Below are 22,097 nucleotides of genomic sequence, written 5' to 3' on the forward strand. Positions count from 1 at the left end.
CTCTAGGAAGAGGTGCAGTCGACGTTTCAGGCTGAGACCCTTCGACCAAGAGTCCTGACGAAGGGTCTCGGCCTGAAACGTCGACTGTACCTCTTCCTAGAGATGCTGCCTGGCCTGCTGCGTTCACCAGCAACTTTTATTTACATTTTTATGTGTAAATCATCTTAATATTTATAATTTTCCAGCTATCTGCAACAAGTATTGATTTTGGATTGTTTCCTATAATTGTCTAAATCCTCTGGTAACTTGGAAAACAAGACTATTTTATGAACCAATAAATACTAAGATCCAAAAGTTTATGGTCTTTTATTCAGTGATGTTGGATTAGCTGGCAATTTTGCTTCCAAGAATTTTTCTTCTCATTGCATCACACAAGATAACACAAATGCAACCACGATCACTATGACAATGAGTCATTGACGGCTTGGGTTTTGTGGGACTAGCCTCCTATGTGCTCTACTTGGTGAGCAATAAGCAAAACTACTTGTCTGGCTGCCTCTGTAGTTCTTCAACCTTATTCATCACTGGGGGGTTTAAACTTGGCTTATATCATACCCACCATGTATAGAAAGGACTAGGGTGAGGTGATAGGAGAGGTAAAGCCTGGGTTGTGGTGATAATCTAAAATGAGGCTCATTCCAATAGGTTGCAGGATATAGAAACTGCACAGCCAGTGGTGAAAGTTGTTACTGGGGAGAAGACATTGTGGTTGACTGTTACATCTCCTAATAATTATCGCAACTCACACAGGGTGAATGGATTTTAATGGACGAAAGTGGAAAGGAAAATTATATCCAAGCGCCACAAATTTCAGAGAGTAAAGGGATCATAGAATTGAGTGTATTAATGACGTGTAGCAGTCAGGAAAATGAACATCAAACAGCAGGAAATAAAGATAATGTTTTTAGCTTTTACAAAGCATCATCTCTCAAGAGAATAACAAAGCAGCAAGTAGTAATGTACACACCCATCTGTATCGCTCTAAAGAGGCTGCAGTGATCTGGTTAAAACCGCTCTCTTTTCAACTGAGGTAATCAAATTTTCTCTTTAAAAAGCTTGATGTCATTGGTATGCTATATTCTCAACATTCCTAAATCAGGCATGATAATAAACAAAAGAAACCTATCAAAGGGATGTTCTTGAACAGAAGGGAGCAGGTTTATTTTCTTACTGGGAGTTCACTCTCATCCAACCCACTGTGAAGGGAGGTACACAGCAGAGCTGACAATGCACTTTACCATAGAAAGCAGGGACAACTGCAAAAAGTCCAAGTGCCAGGCTAATTCTTGGTAGCCCACCAGAATGGCTTCCTACCAGGCCTCACAGCTGCAGTCTGTTGGTGAGTCAAGCTGCAGAAAAGTAAAAAAAAACATTGATATGCAAAAAAAATTCCCTCAGCTTCACACTGGTCATAATAAAAGGCACCAGCTGAAACAGCATGGCTCCAGATTAGACCATTTAAAATTCTGATTAATATAAATTTACCATATTATGCCTTTACTAATAATTTACCTCTAAAGTAATCAAATAATGGGATTAAATTCAACAATGAATAGGAACAGTTGTCAGTTATAAAACCATGAACGGAAAATAATGAAAATAATTTTTTCTTAAATTTTATCAAAGGCTCAACTCTATAAGCAAAATTAGCATTAGAGAATGAGTTTAGTGCAACCCACTTTATCTAGTTCTGCTAGACGGAACATTTTAAAATGACCAAAGTTTTTCACCCTGTTAGTTCTTGCAATTCCAGTGCAAAAAGAAAACGCCAACATGATTCTGGAAATCGAGAAGGATACAATTAGCTGCAAGATAAATAAAATACAAGATAATCATTTGAAATTTGAATTCAAAGAACAAAACACTGCCAGACATTCAAGGGAAAAAAATCAAGAGCAAAGCGCTTTAAAGACTTAGCATGAAACAGTTTTGAGATCAGACACAAATGTGCAATCAAAAGGGTCCCCCTCAGCCAGTGAAGTAATCCCAGATGAGATAAGTGAACATGATTATGTCACTATTTCAAGTGACCTCTGGATAACCTTGTAGCTACAGCTACACTGTGGAAAGGATAAAAAGGGAAACATCACAAACATGGCATATTGGAGCTCCAACAATTTCCAACGTTCCCTACAACAATGCCGATAAAAGAACCTAGAAATCTCCTATTTCTACTTAAACTTCCTTATTATTCTCTCCTTCCTGATTTCTTTAACTTTCTCCGGGGCTACAACCCTCTAGGGGCTCTGCATTCATCCACCTTTGGTTTCTTGTATGATCCATTCCCCTCCTCCCCCTTCCTGGAATTCAGACTTGAAACCTATCTATCCTTGCATCTCCCTCTTTGTTTTGATATGATCTGCAAAACTTACTGTCATCGCTTTTACTATTCATTTTCTGTTGTTTGTCATTGGTTCCTGAAACAAATAAATCTAATATTCTTTACCTACTTACATCACAACCTGCCTACAATTCCCAGCAGTAGACAAGCACTTGTCAGTTCCTTTTTCATCTCCTGATTATTCGTCACTGATTAATAGATTGATTTCAAAAGTAACAGCAGCACTTTCGTGGCATTTAACCAAATTGAACTTTATTTGGTTTGTAAGCTTAGCTAATGACTGCTGAAATACAACCGTCAGATGAATGCAATCCTTCTGAAGCCAATACATACGCTTTCTCTAACAGAGGTCACCAGTAACCAACAAGCAAACAGTAACTCGAGTGTTCAAGCCACCAAGAGTGAACTCACGACTAATCCATATGATATCAATTAAACCCAAGCCAGATATGAATATGGGGCTTGTTACATCCAGAAATTGTGATATAAAGGGTTAAATCATGAGGATACGCTCCATAAGACTGGTTTGTATTCCCCTGAGCCAAATCAATCATGGTTCTGAGTCAACATCCTGGTTGAATCAGAAGCTGACGTGCTCATCCAACTCCAAAGACATCAGCAGAGAAGTCAAAGTTGACAAGGTATTTGCATTACTGAAGTACTATACAGTTGTAGATGCCACTTCTCAGGTGAGGCATTAAAGTTAGGTTAGTGCACTTCATTTTTCATGAAGGGTTTTCAGAAAGAAATATTAACTGTTTCTCTTTCCACAAATGCTGCCTAATCTGAGAGGCTTTTCCAGTATTTTGCTTTTATTTCAGGTTTCCAGCATCTGCAGATTTTTCTTGATATTCATCAAAAGGAGGTTCTCTAATATGAAGATTACATATAATAGGCAGGAATAAAATTACTTCCAGTACCCTGACCAACAGTTATCCTCCGCTTAACATCACCAAAACAAATCAATATCCACTGATCAGTATGTGACCTTGCCGTACAAAGCTGGTTGACAGGCAACTACACTACTTCAATGACTATTAAGTACCTTGTGATGCACAAGGTGAAATGTTTCATCATCCAGCTCTCAAACCACTTGATCACACTGGATATAAGTGAGAGCTAGACAACAGTCATTGAGGCAGGTTGCCATGTTCTTCTTAGGCACTTTCTTGTCACAGGTGGGTAACGCAGGCTGCTGAAGCGAGGGGATAAGGATATCAGTGAACACTCCAGCCAGTTGGTCAGCACAGGTCTTTAGTACTTGGCCTGGTACCCTGTTTCTGTGGGTTCACTCTCCCAAAGGATGCTCTCACGTCGGCTTCAAAGACTGAAATCACAGGGTCATCGAGGGCTATGGGAGTCTGTGAAGGTTCCTCCTTGTTTTGGCAATCAAGGTGAGCATAGAAGACATTGAGCTCATCAGGGAGTGAAGCCCTGTTGTCACCTATGTCACTTGGTTTCACTTTGTAAGAGGTGATGGCATTCAAGCCCTGACACAGCTGTCGAGCATCCTTCACTGATTCAAGTTTGGTCCAGATTTGACTCTTCACACGCCAGTTGGCTTTCTGGATATCATACCTCGACCTCTTGTATCTTACTTGGTCACCAGACCCGAATGCAACTGATTTGGCCCTTAGCAAAATGAAGATTTCATGGTTCATTCAGGGCTTCTGGTAAGAAAAGACTCTGAATGACTTTCTGGGGACTCACTCTTCTACGACTGGTTTATGAAGTCCGTGAAAAGCGTGGTGTATTCATTCAAATCCTTTGATGACTCCTTAACATGACCAGGTTGACCGTCTCAATGCAATCCCGAAGCTGCCCCTCTGCCTCCTGTGAACCCTCTGCCTCCTGTGAACCCTCTGCCTCTTTGTTCTCCTTATCTCTGGAGCCTTGCTCTTTAGCCTCTGCCTGAATGCAGGAAGGAGAAGGACTGGCAAATGATCAGATTTCCTGAAATGTGATGTAGCATGGAACAGTAGGCATTCCTAACTGTAGTATAGCAGTAGTCAAGTATGTGCTGCAGGTTATATGCTGGTAATAACTGGGCAGAGATTTATTCAGACAAGCCTGATTGAAGCATCTGACTATGATTTGAAATGTGTCAGGGTGGGCTGTTCCTTGTTTCTCATGGCAACATTCATCATCTCAAGTGTCTGATTAACTTCAGCTTTATTGTAGAATTTACCGGGGTTAATGGAGGCTATGGGGTGGTAGGGTTGGGGAGGGGGAGTGGAAAGAATCTTGAACATTAAGGCATAATCTGAAAATCAGGGTTCAGCCATGAATGAATGAAATGGGACAGAACATTTTAAAACACATCAGGAAGTAGCAATGAGAAATTCACTTCTATTAATGTGGATGCTGGGGCAAAGCATTGACAGATACCCGTTGGGCAAAAATATCAAAGAGTATGGAACATTAAATAGTAAATGACAAGGTGCTAGAGAAATAGCCATAAACCAAATAAATAGCACTTCAGGAGCCAAATGATCTTTCCTCATTGAATTACTCAATAATGCAATGTATTGCATTATACATTAAAGGTACATTTAATGTATAATGGACCAGAGCAGCACAAAATTTATTTTCTTGTTTAGATAACTGTTCCTGAATCATAGATGTGATAAAGTAACTGAGAAAATCCACAGGCTCAGCATATAAATAATACAGGCAATTGAACTATTCAATAATTTAAACAAGCAACGTGTGTGATCATAGCCATACAAAATCAAACTCTTCGGCTTCTCAAGCCTAAAGAAAGAGGTTGTAATTTCAAAGAAGTAAACAAGAATCGGGCTTTTTGCAAGTCAGGAAGGCAGCCAGCCTTAGTGATCAGAAGTTAACTAATGACAAATTATAGTAAAATAACTTTTATCTACAACCATATACGCTGCCATTTTATACAGTAGATTTCCATTGCCAAACATGGCATTACCTCACATTGGGATAACCTCCATTTCACAGGCAGGCATCTGAGGCCCAACCCACGTAAACACTTTAAGCCTTGATGAATTTGTAGGAATACACAAAAATTTCTGCTGACTTGAACTCTCTCCCCTACAGAGTTGTGGAGGCTAGCTCACTAGAATAAGTATTTCAAGTGAAGGTAGATACTTGGTCGAAAGATTGGTGGTTATAGGCTATAGAGAGCTGACACAGAGGAGTTAGACCTGGGATAGATCAGCTAATCATATTAAATGGTGGGGCAGATTTGAATAGCCAAGTAGTCTACTCCTATTCCGATTTTCCTTGTAATTCAACAAACACAGCCATAAAACGAGTAACATGAAATGTGTAGAAAACAAATATGCCAACGGAGGACTTTGTCACTTGATTATGATAAGAGGACCACACAAATCATTATTTTCTCTTTAAAAGATATGACATGTCTGCAATCTTACAGCCACAACTAAAGATACAAGAACACTTTCTGAGGTATCAAAATGTTCATGATGTTTATGATCAGTACCTCATCATGATTTAAAGCATTTAGTTATCTAATCACCAGCATGAACTGACCTTGTCAAACTGTGCAATTATTCTCTGAACCATTGGCGAAGAGAATTCAACTGTTGATATTAAATCTGTTCAGAGTAATCTCTTCTGAATCTTTAACAACCTAGTCTTGTTTATTCAGATGACATAATGTGAGAATACTCCATAATGGTTACATTACTTCTACTTAAACTCTGGCTAGTCCCAGTGTAACCTATAGTTCAAATATTCCCTGAAACAACATGTTTCAATACAGTTCCAGTTACACACGTCAGTATGATAAATTATATTCACCATGCCTGTAAATGGATCTCATATAAACATAACTACACTAGTTTGATTTGTTTTAGGGGCAAGAAAGTTATAAGAGTTGATAACACAACAATCATCTCATCCCTTAAAATTTAGGACCATATTGAATAACAGACATAACCAGAAAACACAGAGCCCACCATAGAAGGAAGTTCATTATTTCATAAATAGGGAAGGTAGCTGATTTTATTTAAACCATTTAACCTATCAAATAGAAATTACTTACATTACACAGAGTGAAAAGTGCAGGCAGAAGCACCCAGAGAAAGCACATTTTTTGACGTTATGTTTAGTTGCCAGAAAGAGCCTTGAAATACAGTTCTGTTAATGATTTTCTGAATATTATGAGTTCTATATTCCTCTTTTTTACCCCACCCACTCCCTGGTCCCCTGTTCCCTGCACTGAAGGTCATGTTATTCCTGGAACCAAGCGGGTGGGCAGGCAGTGACTACCAAATCTCTGCCTTTGCCAGTCTTCTAACCAATCCATTCCTTGCTCTAAATTCAGATCATGTTATGTACTTACAGAAGGAGAAACATTCCTTTTTCAGGTAAGTGTACACATTGGTTCCTATATTACAATATTTACAATTAAACTGCAGACTTTAGTTTATAATCTATTTCCACAAGGATTATGTTGTCAATCACAAGCACAAAAGAAACAGAATCTGACTAACCACCTTCAGACAACTGTAGAAGCTACATTCCAAAATTAGACCACTCTAACACCAATGAAAAAAGGCTGAAAAAGATGTTTCTTTTGTTAGTACTTTTTTGAATATTATTCAAAATAAATAAACAAAGAAAAAAGTAAAGATTTAAACCCCATTGAATTAAGGACATTGAAAAGATGACTTAAAGGAATCACCAGCTATGACTAGGACAAAAGTACCAAGTAAAACTAAAGTGGAAGTTGTCAAGCGTTTGAAGTCACCTTTCTTAAAGGAATGTGAAGATGACCAGATAATGAAGTCAAGAGTCCATGTTCAATGTTGTGGTATTAACAAATATGCCGACAAGGTACTCGTCTTTATAAACCTGTGAGGGATTTACATCAACTCTGCCCAACTATCGTAAATAAGCAGGTGCGAGGTGGCTGTTCACAGAGCTGTCAGCATAACGGTTGGAAATACCTGACAGTGCGACTTCACTGTTTACCGAAGTTAGCTCACTGGGCATCTTCCAAGTGCTGTATAAACTTGAAATGCTGTACATTTTCTCAGGAGACCAATGGATCCTGTCCCTACACAAATAGCATTAATGTTCTGTCGCGGCCTCGCCAAAAATTGGAAATCCGAAGATGAGCTTGTCTCATCACTAAGCACCCAGACTGGTGGAATGTTTTCCACTTTAAATAAGTACACAGACAAGGGAAAAATCAAAATCAAAAATACTATCATAATTTTTAAGCGTTTAAATGATAACAATTCAAATGTGTGCACGGATAATGGTAGCCTCTGGAGCGACGGGTACCGTGTCTTCTGTGTCGGGTAACCTCCAACAAGACCAGGTCCCGCTCAATTTCCCTGCTCCAGTTTCATACCTTGTTTGACGGTCTTCAAGCGGATCGGATTCTTACTGTTCTTGATCACACTGCGCACATCATACAGGGGGAGCCCAGACACATGCACTCCATCAACTTCCAGTAAGAGTTCGCCTTCCCTGAGCTCCCCGCTGCCGCAGACGATCTGATGATTCCCTTCATTCAGATAGGAGAACTCCCCATTCTCAGCTCCACCTGAGATCAGAACATTCAGCTCCTCGACCTGGCCCTTGCCCACAGCGCTCTCATGCACTTTAGTTGTCCAGTGGTTTTTCTTCTGCACCACTTTAGACATGGTGCTTACAGCCAACAACTAGTCTCAATACAGGGAACGCCAACAGGTGATAAACGGTTCATAGATTCACTCCGCCTCCAATACACTTGGGCTGGTTCCTTTTGGATTTGACCGCCAGTCAGTCCCTAGTGGTCCAGTATATCACCTTCTATTTAAAAGTACGATCCAGAGTTCTACCGGAGAAACTATAGCTTCACATTTTCAAAGACACTGTAAACATTTGTTCCTGGCTCCTACTGTAGCCTCCACGATCCAGGATCTCCCAACAGGAGGAAAACAAGTAAAAGGGAAGTGGGTGTTCCCTGTGTTTGAAACTCAAATTTTCCAATTATTAGAGACTCTGCACTTTTTCCCGGTGCGGCGATGTTACGGCTGCTGTAATCCGCCACACACACTGTTTCAGACTTTCTTCTTAAGGTCCTGCTGAATTCCTGCAACTCTGTTCCAGCTCACAGCCGCAACCAATAGCGCATGCGCCGGCCAACCCTCTCATCGCTGTCTTTCCCTGGGCCCTAAAGCCCGTCTCTGCAGGTAATCGTTTGGGCGGCATCAATTAGCTCTGTGGTGTCACGATTGGATTGAAGTGAAATTTCATCCCAATCAAATAATTTAGAACACAACAAATAGGATTTAAAAGCCAAGCTAGCCAAAGTCGTTGACATGCGGCCCACTACTTGAAGATAGATTTTTATCTCTTGTTTAGAAACAGATTTCATCTAAGACGTTCTTGGAAACCAGCTTTTAACACTGAAGCCAGAAGTCTTCAAATGAAGGACCATGTGGGAGCACTGGGAATCCGAATTTATTTAGTTAATAATCCACAGATTTGTGAACGTTCCAGGAACATTAAATCAGATTTTACCATGGTCGGTGGAAATCTAAAATAATTAGAAAATTCAAAGGAGGTATTAATAAAGTTGGCCACTAAACTACAGAGACCAATTGGCCACAGGAGATTCTGCAAATGCTGAAAATCTTCAGCAACACACACAAAATGCTGGATGAACTCAGCAGCTCAAGCAGCATCTATTTTGGGACTGAGACCTTGATCAAGGCTCTTCATCCTGATGAAGGGTCTCACGCCCGAATATCCAGTGTTCATTACCCTCAATAGATGCCGAGTTCCTTCAGAGTTGTGTGTGTGTGTTGCTCACACAACAACTGAATTATTGTTATACCCATTCTTCTCACAAATGTCCTTCAGGAAAGATCTATGCTTGCTCTGATCTATTTGGGACTAAGGTACACAGTTCATTCCCCCCAGAAATGACCAAGCAAGTTCACCATTGCCTTCTCAAGGGTGATAGCTAATGAAAACTGGTCTTGCCAACATTGCCAACATTGTATGAATCAAACTCATAAAATACCAGAATAACTCACTTGGACAATGGCTCTTCTAGGGCAGAGCTACATACTCACTTAGGGTAGAACTAAATGACAAATGACTTGGGAATGCTGCTTGAGCTGCTGAGTTCCTCCAGTATTTTGTGTATTGACCTGGAAAGTTATCTCTCTAGGATATGATGTGGAATCGTTCTTCTCATCATCCACTAGTTTCCTTGCCATCTTTCTCCCTTTATCTCAGGTTCTGTCACCCCTATCCTCTTGTGAAGATGATGAGTTATTTCCAAAATGTTTATATCCAGAATCGACTCAGTGGGACAAATGTCTTCTTTCCATAGTGCAACCATTCCATGATTCTATGCTTCAATGTGCAATTCTGTAAAGCTCCATAAAAATATCTATAAATCATTCTTGAGTTTGTTCAAAATATGTTCATGAGCAATTCTTTCATGGGAACATCAAGAACCAGGACCAATCCTTTCTTTATTCGACATCTACAGACAAGGGACTGGAAAATGTCTAAGAGCAGAAACTTTGACAGGTCTTATTCCATATAACCTAAGGATTCAAAGTTGAAAACTGTAACTATCACAGCAGCTGAGGTCAACCAGCTCAACAGGGACTAACATCAAAACGAAGGCCTTCTTGGTCAGTATTAGTCAGGAACACATCATTAAATAAACACTGCCTATATCAGAAAATGACCAGAAAAGCCCACAATATAATTAATGTTCAAATCTATGTGTTTATTTTGCAAGGGCATTAGACCAAATCTTACTATAGGAGTCCAATTAATGATAACTGCCATTAATTAGATTTGAACTTCAATAATGAAGTACTCAGTTTTTGTGTGGCAGTTTGTCAAAAATGTGAGCTGATAATATTGTAATAAGGAAATCAGGGCTTCTGGGACCAGAATGAAAAAGGCAAACAAGCATGTTTCCCTTTCACCAGAATCATTAAAAGGAATGAGGAATTCACAGCTCAAGGACTGGACAAGGAGGTGTGGACTGGAGTGTGTGACTTCAAGGACTATCAGGGACAGAAAGCTAAATAAAAAGAGACAAAGGGGGTCTGGGAAAAAAAAAAGACAAGAAAGGAAAATGTCCTTTATTTAAATGTCTCCAGCAATTATATCTGAAGGAATAACAATCCACTAACATAATTGTTCATTTTCAAACTCCAGAGAAATTGGTTGTCAATAATTAACATTTCACTTGGTTAAAGTTTTTCTAAACATGAAATAGCAAGGACAAACATTTTACTGATGGTTTTAGTTCTTAGCTACAAAATCAGTGCAACAGCATGCAGTTCAAAACTTTTCAAAACTGACCCAGCAGAAAAATGACATTTCATTTCAGCAATAGCAGAGCGGTGGGTTTGGAATTGGAATTGGAATTGGAATTGGAATAGGTTTATTATTGTGACATGTACCAAGATACAGTGAAAGGCTTGTCTTGCATACTGCTCATACAGATCAAATCATTACACAGCGCATTGAGACAAAACAAGGTAAAGTAATATCAGGATGCAGGATAAAGTGTAACAGCTGTACAGAAAATGCAGTGCAGGTAAACAACGAGGTGCAAGATCATAAACTTATTGTCTGATTATGAGATAAAGAGATAGATTTCATACTAGGAAACCATTCAATAACCTTATAAGAGAGGGAAAGAAGCTGTTCTTGAGGTTGGTTGTACTGCAAAATCTGCGTGGCGATATTTGCATCTGTACCTCCACCCAAAGTTATATTACTAAGGTGTAAATACGGCTGACCAATATGACCTTGAGAACAAATTCCAGTCCATTCCATCATTTGAAGGTTAAAGTTGGTTGATTTTTCTTTCTGCTGAAGGCTGTGAGAGAGACTTGACAAAGTTCAAAGTAATTTTAATATCAAAGTACATATACTGTACAACACAAATATTCATTTTCTTCACACATACTCAATAAATCTATAGAATAATAATCATGCAGAAGCAATGAAAGTCTGCCCAAGTTGTTTTCAATGAGAGTACAAAAGACAACAAAATGCGCAAATATTAAAAGAAAGAAATAATAATAAATAAATATGCAATAAATGTCAAGAATATGAGATGAAGAGTCCTTGAAAGTGAGTCCATAGGTTGTGGGAATATTTCAAGTGAAGTTATCCCCTTTGGTTCAAGAGCCTGATGGCTGAAGGGTAATAACTGTTCCTGATCCTGGTGGTGTGAATGCTAGGGCACCTGTACCTTCTTCCTGATGGCAGCAGAGAGAAGAGAGCATGTGCTGGTTGGTGGCGGTCCTTGAGGATGGATACTGCTTTCCTGTAACAGCATTTCATGTAGATATGCTCAATGGAGGGGAAGTCTTTACCCATGATGGTCTGGGCCATATCTACTATTTTTTGTAGGAGTTTCCATTCAAGGCATTGGTGTTTCCATACCAGGCTGTGATGCAGCCAGTCAATATACTTTCCACTACATATCTATAGAAGTTTGTCAAAATTTTAGATGTCATGCCAAATCTCCACAATCTCCCAAGGAAGTAGAGGAAATGCCATGCTTTCTTCACAATTGCACTTAAGTGCTGAAACCAGGACAGGTTCTCTGAAATAATAACCCCAAAGAATTTAAAGTTGTGAACCCTGTCCATCTCTGATTTCTTTCTCCTGAAGCCAATATTCAGCTCCTTGGTCTTAACGACATTGAGTAAGAGGTTGTTGTTATGACACCACTCAGCCAGATTTCCAATTTCCCTCGTATTTGCTGATTCATCACCACCTTTGATTTGGCCTACAACAGCGGTGTTCTCAACAAAACCTGAATTATTGCATTGGAGCTGTGCTTGCCACAAAGTCATGGCTGTAAGGTGAGTAGACCACATGACCGGGCACACAGCTTTGTAGTGCACTGTGCTGATGGAGATCGTGAAGAGGATGTTGTTGCCAATCCGAACTGACTGCGGCCTGCAAGTGAAGAAATTGAGCATCCAGTTGCATAAGGAGGCACTGAGGCCAAGGTTTTGGAGCATATTGATTAGCTTTGAGGGGATGATGGTATTGAACGTGGAGCTGTGGTCAATAAAGAGTATCCTGATGTATGCATCTTTGCTATCCAGATGTTCCATTGTTGAGTGAAGAGGCAATGAGGAGGCACCTGCTGTGGACCTGTTGCTCCAATAGGCAAATTGGAGCACATCTAAGTCGCCTCTCAGACAGAAGTTGATATGTTTCATCATCAACCTCTCAAAACATCACAGTGGATGTACGTGCTGCTGGGCAAGTCATTGAGGCAGGTTGCTACACTCTTCTTGTGCACTGGTATAATTGAAGTCTGGTTGAAGCAGGTGGGTACCACATACTGCTGAAGCAAGAGGTTAACTATTTTAGTGATCACTCCAGCCAGTTGATCAGTACAGGTCTTCAGTACTTGGCCAGGTACCCCAACTCCTCCTGAAGGCTGCTCGCACATCACCTCGGAGAATGAAATCATTGGATCATTGGACAATGTGGGATTTTGTGGTGGATCCTCCATGTTTTGGCAGTCAAAGTGGGCATAGAAGGTATTGAGCTCATCTGGAAGTGAAGCCTAGCGGTCATCTATGTCGCTTGAATTAACATTATAAGAAGTGATAGTATTCCACCCCTGCCACTATTGTCAAGCATCATTCATTGATTCAAGTTGAGTCCAGAATTACTATTTCACCTGTGAGATGGCTTTCCGGAGATCATACCTGGACTTCTTGTAATTTTCTTCGTCATCAGACTTGAATGTCTCTTATCTGACTCTCAGCAGATTGTGGATCTCATGGTTCATCCAGGGCTTTTGGCTGGGAAAGACTCTGAATGATTTTGTGGTGGCACATTAATCTACAGCTGTTTTAATAAAGTCTGTTATAACCATGGTGATCCAGTGATGAGTCCCTGAACACAGCCCAGTCCACTGACTCAATGTAATCCAATGGCCACTCCTCTGCCTCCCGTGACCACCTCTTTGTTGTCCTAATTTCTGGAGCTTCTCTTTTTAGCCTCTGCCTGTATGCAAGTTATCCAACTTACCAAAATGCGGTCTGGGCATGGAATGGTAGCTTTCCTTATCTTAGTATAACAGTGGTCTAGTGTGTTTGGACCCCTGGTGCTGCAGGAGATATGCTGATGGTAATTGGACTGGGTCTTCTTCATACAAGCCTGGTTGAAGTCCCTGACTAGGATTTGAAATGAAAGTATATGATAGAATATCTTGGACATAGCTGAAAGTGCATTCTCAAGCGATCCCCCATGTGATGAAAGCCTCTGATTTTCTGTAAAGTGGGTTAGTTCATTGACAAATGTATGGGTATGTTAGTTTGATGAGTATTACATGGTCCATTATAGCTACCAAAGAAGGATCTATGTCATGACGTTGAGTGTTTTTATCATCATCATGGCCTTGGAGAACATAATGCAGGCAGAGGTCTGTGGATGTTGATCTTCATCCGGAAGGTATTATGGTAAACATTAATTATATTGTTTCAGATAAGGGACAGATGCAAATGTGGATACTCACATTTTGCAGAGCCACCAGCCTGAAGAACAGCTTCTTCCCCACTATCATAAGATTATTCAATGATTCCCTAGTACAATAAAATGGACACTTGATCTCAAAATCTACCTCGTTATGATCTTGCATCTTATGGTTTACTTACACTACACTTTTTCTGTAGCACTATTTGATTGGCTGCATCCTTCTCAATGCTGATACAAAGATATTGATGTGAAACATTAAATGTTTCTCTCAGATGTTGTCTGATCCGGTGAGCATTTCTAGTATTTACTGATTTAATTTCAAGTTTCCTGCAGAAACAGTCTTTTTGCTTTTGCCTTCTGAATCACAGAGAGGTTTCAGTATAATAGGAGGCTGTTGAACACAAGGCTATGCTAGACCTCAATACCACTCGACTTCCTTAGTTCCAGTTTATGCTGCATCTCTCAACTCCAATAGTTTTTGCATTATAACAACGCCAATACTTCAAAAGCCCCTTCACTGGGTGGAAGAGCTTCAAATCCTCCTGAAGCATTGAAAGACTGTTTATCACTCCAAAACTTCTGCCTTATCCAATGGGATCCCACCACCAGGCACATCTTTCCTTCCCCCACTACACCCCCACTTTCTGTTTTCTACAGGGATCACTCCCTAAGTGACTCACTTGTCCATTCATTTCCACCTCACCCCCCCAACTGATCTTCCTCCTGGCACTTATTCTTGCAAGTGGAACAAATCCTACACCAGCCCCTAAACTTCCTCCCTCACCACCATCCACGGCCCCAAACAGTCCTTCCAGGTAAGGCAACACGTCACGTGTGAGTCTGTTAGGGTCATCTACTGTATCCGGTGTTCCCGGTGTGGTCTCCTGTATGTTAATGAGACCCAACGTAGGTTGGGAGACCACCTCCCAGAGCACCTACACTCTGTCTGCCAGAAAAAGCAGGATTTCCCAATGGCCACCTATTTTAATTCCACTTCCCATTCTGACATGTCAGTCCACGGCCGCCTCTATTGTTGCAATGAGGCCACAGTCAAGTTGGAAGAGCAACACCTTATATTCCATCTGGGTAGTCTCCAAACTGATGGTATGAACATTTATTTCTCAAACTTCCAGTAATGCCCCATCCCCCTTCACCATTCCCATTGCCCTCTCTCACCTTATTTCCTTACCTGCTCATCACCTCCTCTGGTGCTCCTCCTCATTTTCACTCTTCCATGGCCTTCCATCCTCCCCTATCAGATTCCCCCTTCTCCAGCTCTGCATCTCTTTCACCAATCTACTTCCCAGCTCTTTACTTCACACCTCCCCCACATCCAAGTTTCACCTATCACCTTGTGTTTCTTCCTCCCCACCCCCCAACTTCATATTCTGACTCCACTTTTTCCCTTCTTGAGCTGATGAAGGGTCTCAGCCTGAAATGTCGACCGTTTACTCTTTGTCATAGATGCCACCTGGCCTGCTGAGTTCCTCCAGCATCCCGCGTGTTGATGCTTGGATTTCCAGCATCTGCAGATTTCCTCTTGTTTGAGTTTATAACTACAGGTCAGTTGAATGTAATACATGGGTTTCTTCAAAACAGCCTCTGAGAAAACCAGTCTGCAGCCTGGGTCAAGAGTGAGGTTGGATAAACATTGGTGGTCAGACAACAGAAGCAAAGGAGAGAGACATAGACAAAGAATAAGAGAGAAAGAATTCAGTGCAATAAAAGTGTTTGTCAGCTGCAGAAACCAGTAGTCAAACTCTCCATACCCCACCATCTCAGGAACAGCTGTTTTTCACTTGCTTCTACTATTTCAAAAAATGCTCCATCTATTATCTAAGTTACCTTGTTACAACATCAATTATATGAATCCATATATTGTTTATAGATGGATGCAGGAAAAGAACTTAAAATAATAATTTCAAGAAACAAATATTAATTGCAGAAAATGCCTGTAATGCCAGTTCAATAAATCAGGAACAATGGGGAAAGCTGCCTGATATATTCTCCATGCTCAATTCCAAGTTGTTAGGACAGCATCAGGCCTGCACATGGAGGCTCCCCCCCAGTCACCACCAAGCTAACTGGAATCACCTGCCACTCATTTCCAACTCTTCATCTGCAGCATATGTCGCTTGCATAGTCCTTGTTTACTCATTGAACCAGTCAGCTTCAACCAATTGCTCCCCTCCTTCAGGTAGCTTGTTGTGTTTGGTATCTAATCTGTCTTATTTTGTAGCCCCTTGTGGCTTGTTATTTTGCAGTTTATTGTTAAAGCTATTGTTCACCATTAAATCGTCTCTGCTGCTCTGCATTTGGGCCAAGGCTCCTCTACATTTCCTGTCAGAATGAGTGAACCAGTGACTGACCCAGCAGAGTTTGCTTGCCTAAAGAAAGTTACCTGTTGACATGCGCCCACAGTCTAGAAGCAGCAGGAAAACTTTGACCACCTGCTCACAGCTCTCAACCATCTCGATACAGCAACCCCACGGCAGTCAATCTGTTTCCTTGGAGCCTGGTATTCTGGGGCCTGAAGGCTTTGACAGGTCAATATTCTGGCGCTCTGTTAATTTATATATGACAGATTGGGAGGGGTAAAAAGAGGAGGGGTAGTGCTGCGAATCAGAGAAATTGTCACAGTAGTGCTCAGTCAGGACAGACTGGAGAACTCGTCTAGTGAGGTGTTATGGGTGGAACTGAGAACTAAAGAAGGTAAAACCATGTTAATGGGGCTATTTTACAGACCACCCAACAATCTAAGGGATTTACAGGAACATTTTTGTACAGAGATTGCAGACTGTTGCAAGAAGCATAAGGTTGTTATAGTAGGAGATTTTAACTTTCCATATATTGACTGGGATTCTCAAACATAAAAGCACTATGAGTTTGTCAAATATGTTCAGGAAAATTTCCTTAATCAGTACACAGAAGTCCTAACAATAGGATGTGTGATACTTGATCTGCTATTAGGGAATGAGACAGGGCAGGTGATAGAAGTTTGTGTAAGGGAACACTTTGCATCTAGCGATCACAATGCCATTAGTTTCAAAGTAAATAAGGAAAAAGATAGATTTGGCCCACAGGTTGAGATTCTAAATTGGAGAAAGGCCAAGTTTGATATCAGAAATGATTTGGCAAGTGTGGATTGAGACGGGCTGTTCTCTGGCAAAGGTGTACTTGGTAAGTGGAAGGCCTTCAAAAGTGAAACTTTGTGAGTACCAAGATTGTTTCTGCCTGTCAGAAAGAAAGGTAAAGAAAACAAGTGTAGGGAACCATGGTTTTCAATAGGTATCGAGGCCCTGGTTAAGGAAATAAAAAGAGGTACATTGCAGGCATAGGCAGGAAGAAACCAATGAGGTGCTTATGGAGTATAAGGACTGCAAGAGAACACTTACAAAAGAAATTAGGAGGGTTAAAAGAAGGTATGAGGTTGCCCTAGCAGACAAGGTGAAGGAGAATCCTAAGGGATTCTGTAGATATGTTATGAGCAAAAGGATTGCAAGGGAGAAAATTGATCCTCGGGAAAATCAGAATGATAATCATGTGCAGAGCCAAAATCAATGGGGAAGATCTTAAGTGAACTTTTTGCATCTGTATTTACTCGGCAGATAGATACAGTCTATAGAAGTGAGGCAAAGTGGCATCGACTTTATGGATCCTGTACAGATTACAGAAGCACATGTGTTTGCGATCTTGAGGCATATTAGGGTAGATAAATCCCCAGGGCCTGACAAGGCGTCCCCTCAGATGCTACGAGGACAAGTGTAGAAAATGCTGGGGCCCTAGCAGCAATGTACAAATCATCCTTAGTGACAGGAGAGGTACCAAAGGATTGGAGGATAGCCAATGTTGTTCCACTGTTTAATAAAGGCTCTAAACATAAACCACGAAATTATCGCCGGTGAGTCTGATATCAGTAGTAGGAAAGTTATTGGAAAGTATTCTAAAGGACAGGATATATAAGTATTGGATAGACATGGACTGATTAAAGATAGTTAGTATGGCTTCATGCATGGTAGGTCATGTCTTATTAATCTTATCACTTAGCACACAAGATGAGCTGGGAAATTGGATTAGACATTGACTTTAAGGGACAAGAAACGAATGGTAGTAGATGGTTGCCTCGCTGACCGGAGGCCTGTGATTAGTGGAGTGCCGTAGGGTCAGTGCTGGGCCCACTGTTGTTTGTCATCCATATCAACAATCTGGATGATAAGATGGTTAACTGGATCAGCAAATTTGCAGATGACACCAAGATTTGGGGTGTAGTGGACAGCGAGGAAGACTATCATGGCTTGCAGAGGGATCTGGATCAGCTGGAAAAAGGGCTGAAAAATGGCAGGTGGAATTTAATGCAGACAAGTGTGATGTGTTGCACCTTGGCAGGACCAACCAGGGTAGGTCTTAGACTGTGAACAGTTGGCTACTGGGGAGTGTGGTAGATCAAAAGGATCTGGGAACACAGGTATATAATTAATTAAAAATGGCATCTCAGGTGGATAGAGTCATAAAGAAAGCTTTTGGCACATTGACCTTTATAAATCAATGTAGAGTGCAGGAGATGGGGTATTATGTTGAGGTTGTACAAGATGTTGGTGAGGCCAAATTTGGAATGTGGTGTGCAGTTTTGGTTGCCTACCTACATGAAAGATGTAAATAAGGTTGAAAGAGTACAGAGAAAAGGTACAAGGATGTTACTGGGTCTGGAGGACCTGAGTTATAAGAAAAGATTGAATAGGTTAGGACTTTATTCCTTAGAATCTAGAAGATTGAAAGGAGGTCTGATAGAGGTCTAGAAAATTATGAGGGGTGAAGACAGGGTAGATGCAAGCAGGCTTTTTCCACTGTGGTTATGTGGGACAACAATCAGAGGTCATGGATTAAGGGTGAAAGGTGATAAGTTTAAGGGGAACATGAGGGGAAACTTTTTCACTCAAAGGATCATATGAGTGTGGTATGAGCTCTCAGCACAAATGTTGCATGCAAGCTCAATTTCAATGTATAAGAGAAGTTTAGATAGGTATATGGATGGTAGGGTATATGGGGGGTGGAGGGGGCTATGGTTCTGGTTCAGGTTAATGGGAGTAGGCAGTTTAACTGGTTTCAGCATGGGATGGACCAAAGGGCCTGTTTCTGAGCAGTACTTTTCTATGACTCCATGACTCTATCCCCAGCCCATAGCCACAACTTACTTTCGCAGTGTGTCATACATTTTGAGCTCCCACTGTCTCTGTATTTTACGGACTGAGCCAAGGTTTTACCTTTGACATCTCTCCCTTGACTGGGCTGCTGCTAGTTGGGACAATAGAGCACCCATTGCAACAAACAGGCACTAGACACTAGAATACTACAGCACAGTACAGGCCCTTCGGCCCTTGATGTTGTGCCGACCCATATATTCCTTTAAAAAAAGTACTAAACCCACACTACCCAGTAACCCTCTATTTTTCTTTCATCCATGTGCCTGTCCAAGAGGCTTTTAAATACCTCTAATGTTTTAGCCTCCACCACCATCCCTGGCAAGTCATTCCAGCCACCCACAACCCTTTGTGTAAAAAAACTTACCCCTGATGTCTCCCCTTAACTTTGTATATATGCCCTCTGGTGTTTGCTATTCGTGCCCTGGGAAACAGGTACTGGCTATCCACCCTATCTATGCCTCTCATAATCTTGTAGACCTCTATCAAGTACCCTCTCATCCTTCTACGCTCCAAAGAGAATTCCCTTGGCTGTTATCAACTTGTGTAGCAACCTTGAGGGATGCATGGATTTGAACCCCAAGGTCCCTCTGTTCATCCACACTCTTAAGCAAACGACCATTAACCCTGTACTCAGCCTTCTGGTTTGTCCTTCCAAAATGCATCACCTTACACTTATCTGGACTGAACTCCATCTGCCATTTTTCTGCCCAATTCTGCATCCTGTCTATATCGTCTTGTAACCTTCGACAACCTACAGCTCCATCCACAATTCCCCCAATCTTCATGTCGTCCACAAACTTACTCACCCATCCTTCTGCCTCTTCATCCAGGCCATTTATAAAAATCACAAAGAACAAGGGACCCAGAACAGACCCTTGCGGCACTCCACTAGTCACTGACCTCCAGGCAGAATACTTTTCTTCCACTACTACCCTCTGCTTTCTTCCTTTATGTCAATTTTTTTTATCCAAACAGCCAAGGTTCCACTGATCCCATGCCTCATGACTTTCTGAATGAGTCTCTCATGGGGGTCCTTGTCAAATGCCTTGCTAAAATCCATGTAGGCCACATCTACCACCCTACCCTCATCAATTTCTTTTGTTACCTCTTCAAAAAACTCAATTAGGCTCATGAGGCATGACCTTCCCTTCACAAAGCCATGTTGACTATCCTTGAGTAGACTGTGCTCGTAAGTGCTCATAGATCTTATTCTTAAGAATCCTTTCGAATAGTTTGCAGACCACCGATGTAAAACTCACCTGTCTATAGTTCCCAATATTCTCCCTCTTACCTTTTTGTGGTAATGAGGATTTCACTAGTGGGACGCACTGGGTTTATGAACATTGGGTAAGTGTAAGGGAAGTAGCAGATCAGATTCTTTGCCTGCCTCAAGGCTCATGCTTGTGCTAGATTACACTGAGTAATTCAGGACACTTGCAGCAAATTGCAGCTGGAATTTGTATAAGGAGTCCATTAACTATAATCAATAACCAGTTTTTTTATATTTATGTAATGAATTTAGATGCTGAACTTAGCTAAGCAATCTCTATTTTGCTTGTTTCTTAAAGGTCTTCCAAGAAGCCAACATGCTAAGCAAAGTTAAAGCTTTTAATTAAGATAAGTAATTTCAGAGGACAAGACACTCCATTTTACACCGTTGCATCTCCTGACTCTCACTCGAATGCACACTAAACCCGAGATCTTTCTGCCCTCCTGGTTTTCACCAGTGGAATCATGAATTCATTTCCCATGGTTTTCAGATGTTGAATTGTAACCAGCTTTTAATTCTGACACGAATGTCCTATTGCACTTTAACCTTGCTGTACTGGGCTGATAATGATAATCTGTGTCCACCACAACATCCTTCAAAGACCCTTCAGAACTATCACCACTTTTTAATTTAGCCACCTTGCAAAACATCCAGCTCAGTCTGTACTTGATGTCTCTTCTTTCCTTTTCAAGATGGCTGGGGTCCTGTCAGAGTCCCTGATCTACAGCCGCACTCAAACTACGGTTCTTCACAGCAGTGGGTTCCTGCTCTCAGAGCTCGCTGAGTGGCCTGACATTCTTGATATCTCCAGGAGCAGCCTGGAGGACGTGCACCTTCGGAGTGTGGCCCTGTTTGGTTGACCCGACTCCTCGTTGGCGTCATCGACTGAAGATCAGAACAACAAGACAGCGGGTGCAGCTGTTGGAGGCCCTCTCTCTCCCCCTCATCGGGGGAACTCAAACTGAAGCAACACTGCGGGCTGTTGTTGTTGCAGGCTGCAGGGAGTTGTTGGTCTCCCCCCTCACTGTGGCAGGAGTGATACCTCCCTCTCCCTTGTTAGTGAGAGAGAGAGCCTGTGGGATGCCAAAGTGTTGGGATGAACAGTGGCTTTTGATGGACTCTAGATCATGGTCTCTTTGGAGGCTTTGCTATTGCTTTCATGGTGGGTGATGGGGGGGGGTGCTGGTGCTTTTGCTGAGGCAGGTGGGGTGAGAGGGAGAGTTGATCTTTGCTGTTGCTTGTGCATGGGAGGGAGGGGGGTATCTGGGGTTCTAACATTTTTCTGTCATTCATTCTTTGGGATTTTTCTTCTGTTTCATGGATGTCAGCAAAGAGTAAGAACTTCAGTCTGTATACCGTATACGTTCTCTGATAGTAAGTGGAAATATTGAACCATTGATTCAATCAATTGAGAAGCTGTATAAGTAGAAGGAGCCTTGTAGACATTGGTATTGGTTTAATAGATGCAATATGATACTGTGAAAATTTTATCTTACATACTCTTTTTCAGATCAATTCATTGCCAGTGCATTGAGCTAGACTAGCATAAAACAATATCAGTGAAGAATAAAATGTAAAAGGTACTGAAAGAGTAAACAATAAAGTACAAAATCATAACAAGGTAGATAGTGAGGCTAAGAGCTTCTCTTATTACACAAAAGGTTTATTCAAGTGTCTGATAAGTGGAATAGAAGCTGTCTTTGAAGCCTGTTGAACAGGCTTTTAGGCTTTTATATCTTCTGCCCGATGGAAGAAGAGAGATTGATTACGCTGGCTGCTTTACTGAGACAATGAGAATTATAGA

At 41.3% G+C, this 22,097-nt stretch overlaps 1 protein-coding gene across 6 annotated transcripts in view; it reads right to left on the reverse strand.

The window, feature by feature from the left end:
* magi1b (membrane associated guanylate kinase, WW and PDZ domain containing 1b) overlaps window positions 1–8,431 on the reverse strand; it is a 437,777-nt gene extending 429,346 nt beyond the window's left edge. For all 6 annotated transcript variants that reach the window (XM_072280525.1, XM_072280524.1, XM_072280521.1 and 3 more), the window contains exon 1: window positions 7,695–8,431. In XM_072280525.1, coding sequence (XP_072136626.1) covers window positions 7,695–7,989 — 295 coding nt within the window. In that variant the 5' untranslated portion in view covers window positions 7,990–8,431. The remainder of the gene's footprint in view (window positions 1–7,694) is intronic.
* Window positions 8,432–22,097: the final 13,666 nt, after the last annotated feature.

The sequence above is a fragment of the Mobula birostris genome, chromosome 16 (genome assembly GCF_030028105.1).
Source record: "Mobula birostris isolate sMobBir1 chromosome 16, sMobBir1.hap1, whole genome shotgun sequence".
Classification (NCBI taxonomy): domain Eukaryota; kingdom Metazoa; phylum Chordata; class Chondrichthyes; order Myliobatiformes; family Myliobatidae; genus Mobula; species Mobula birostris.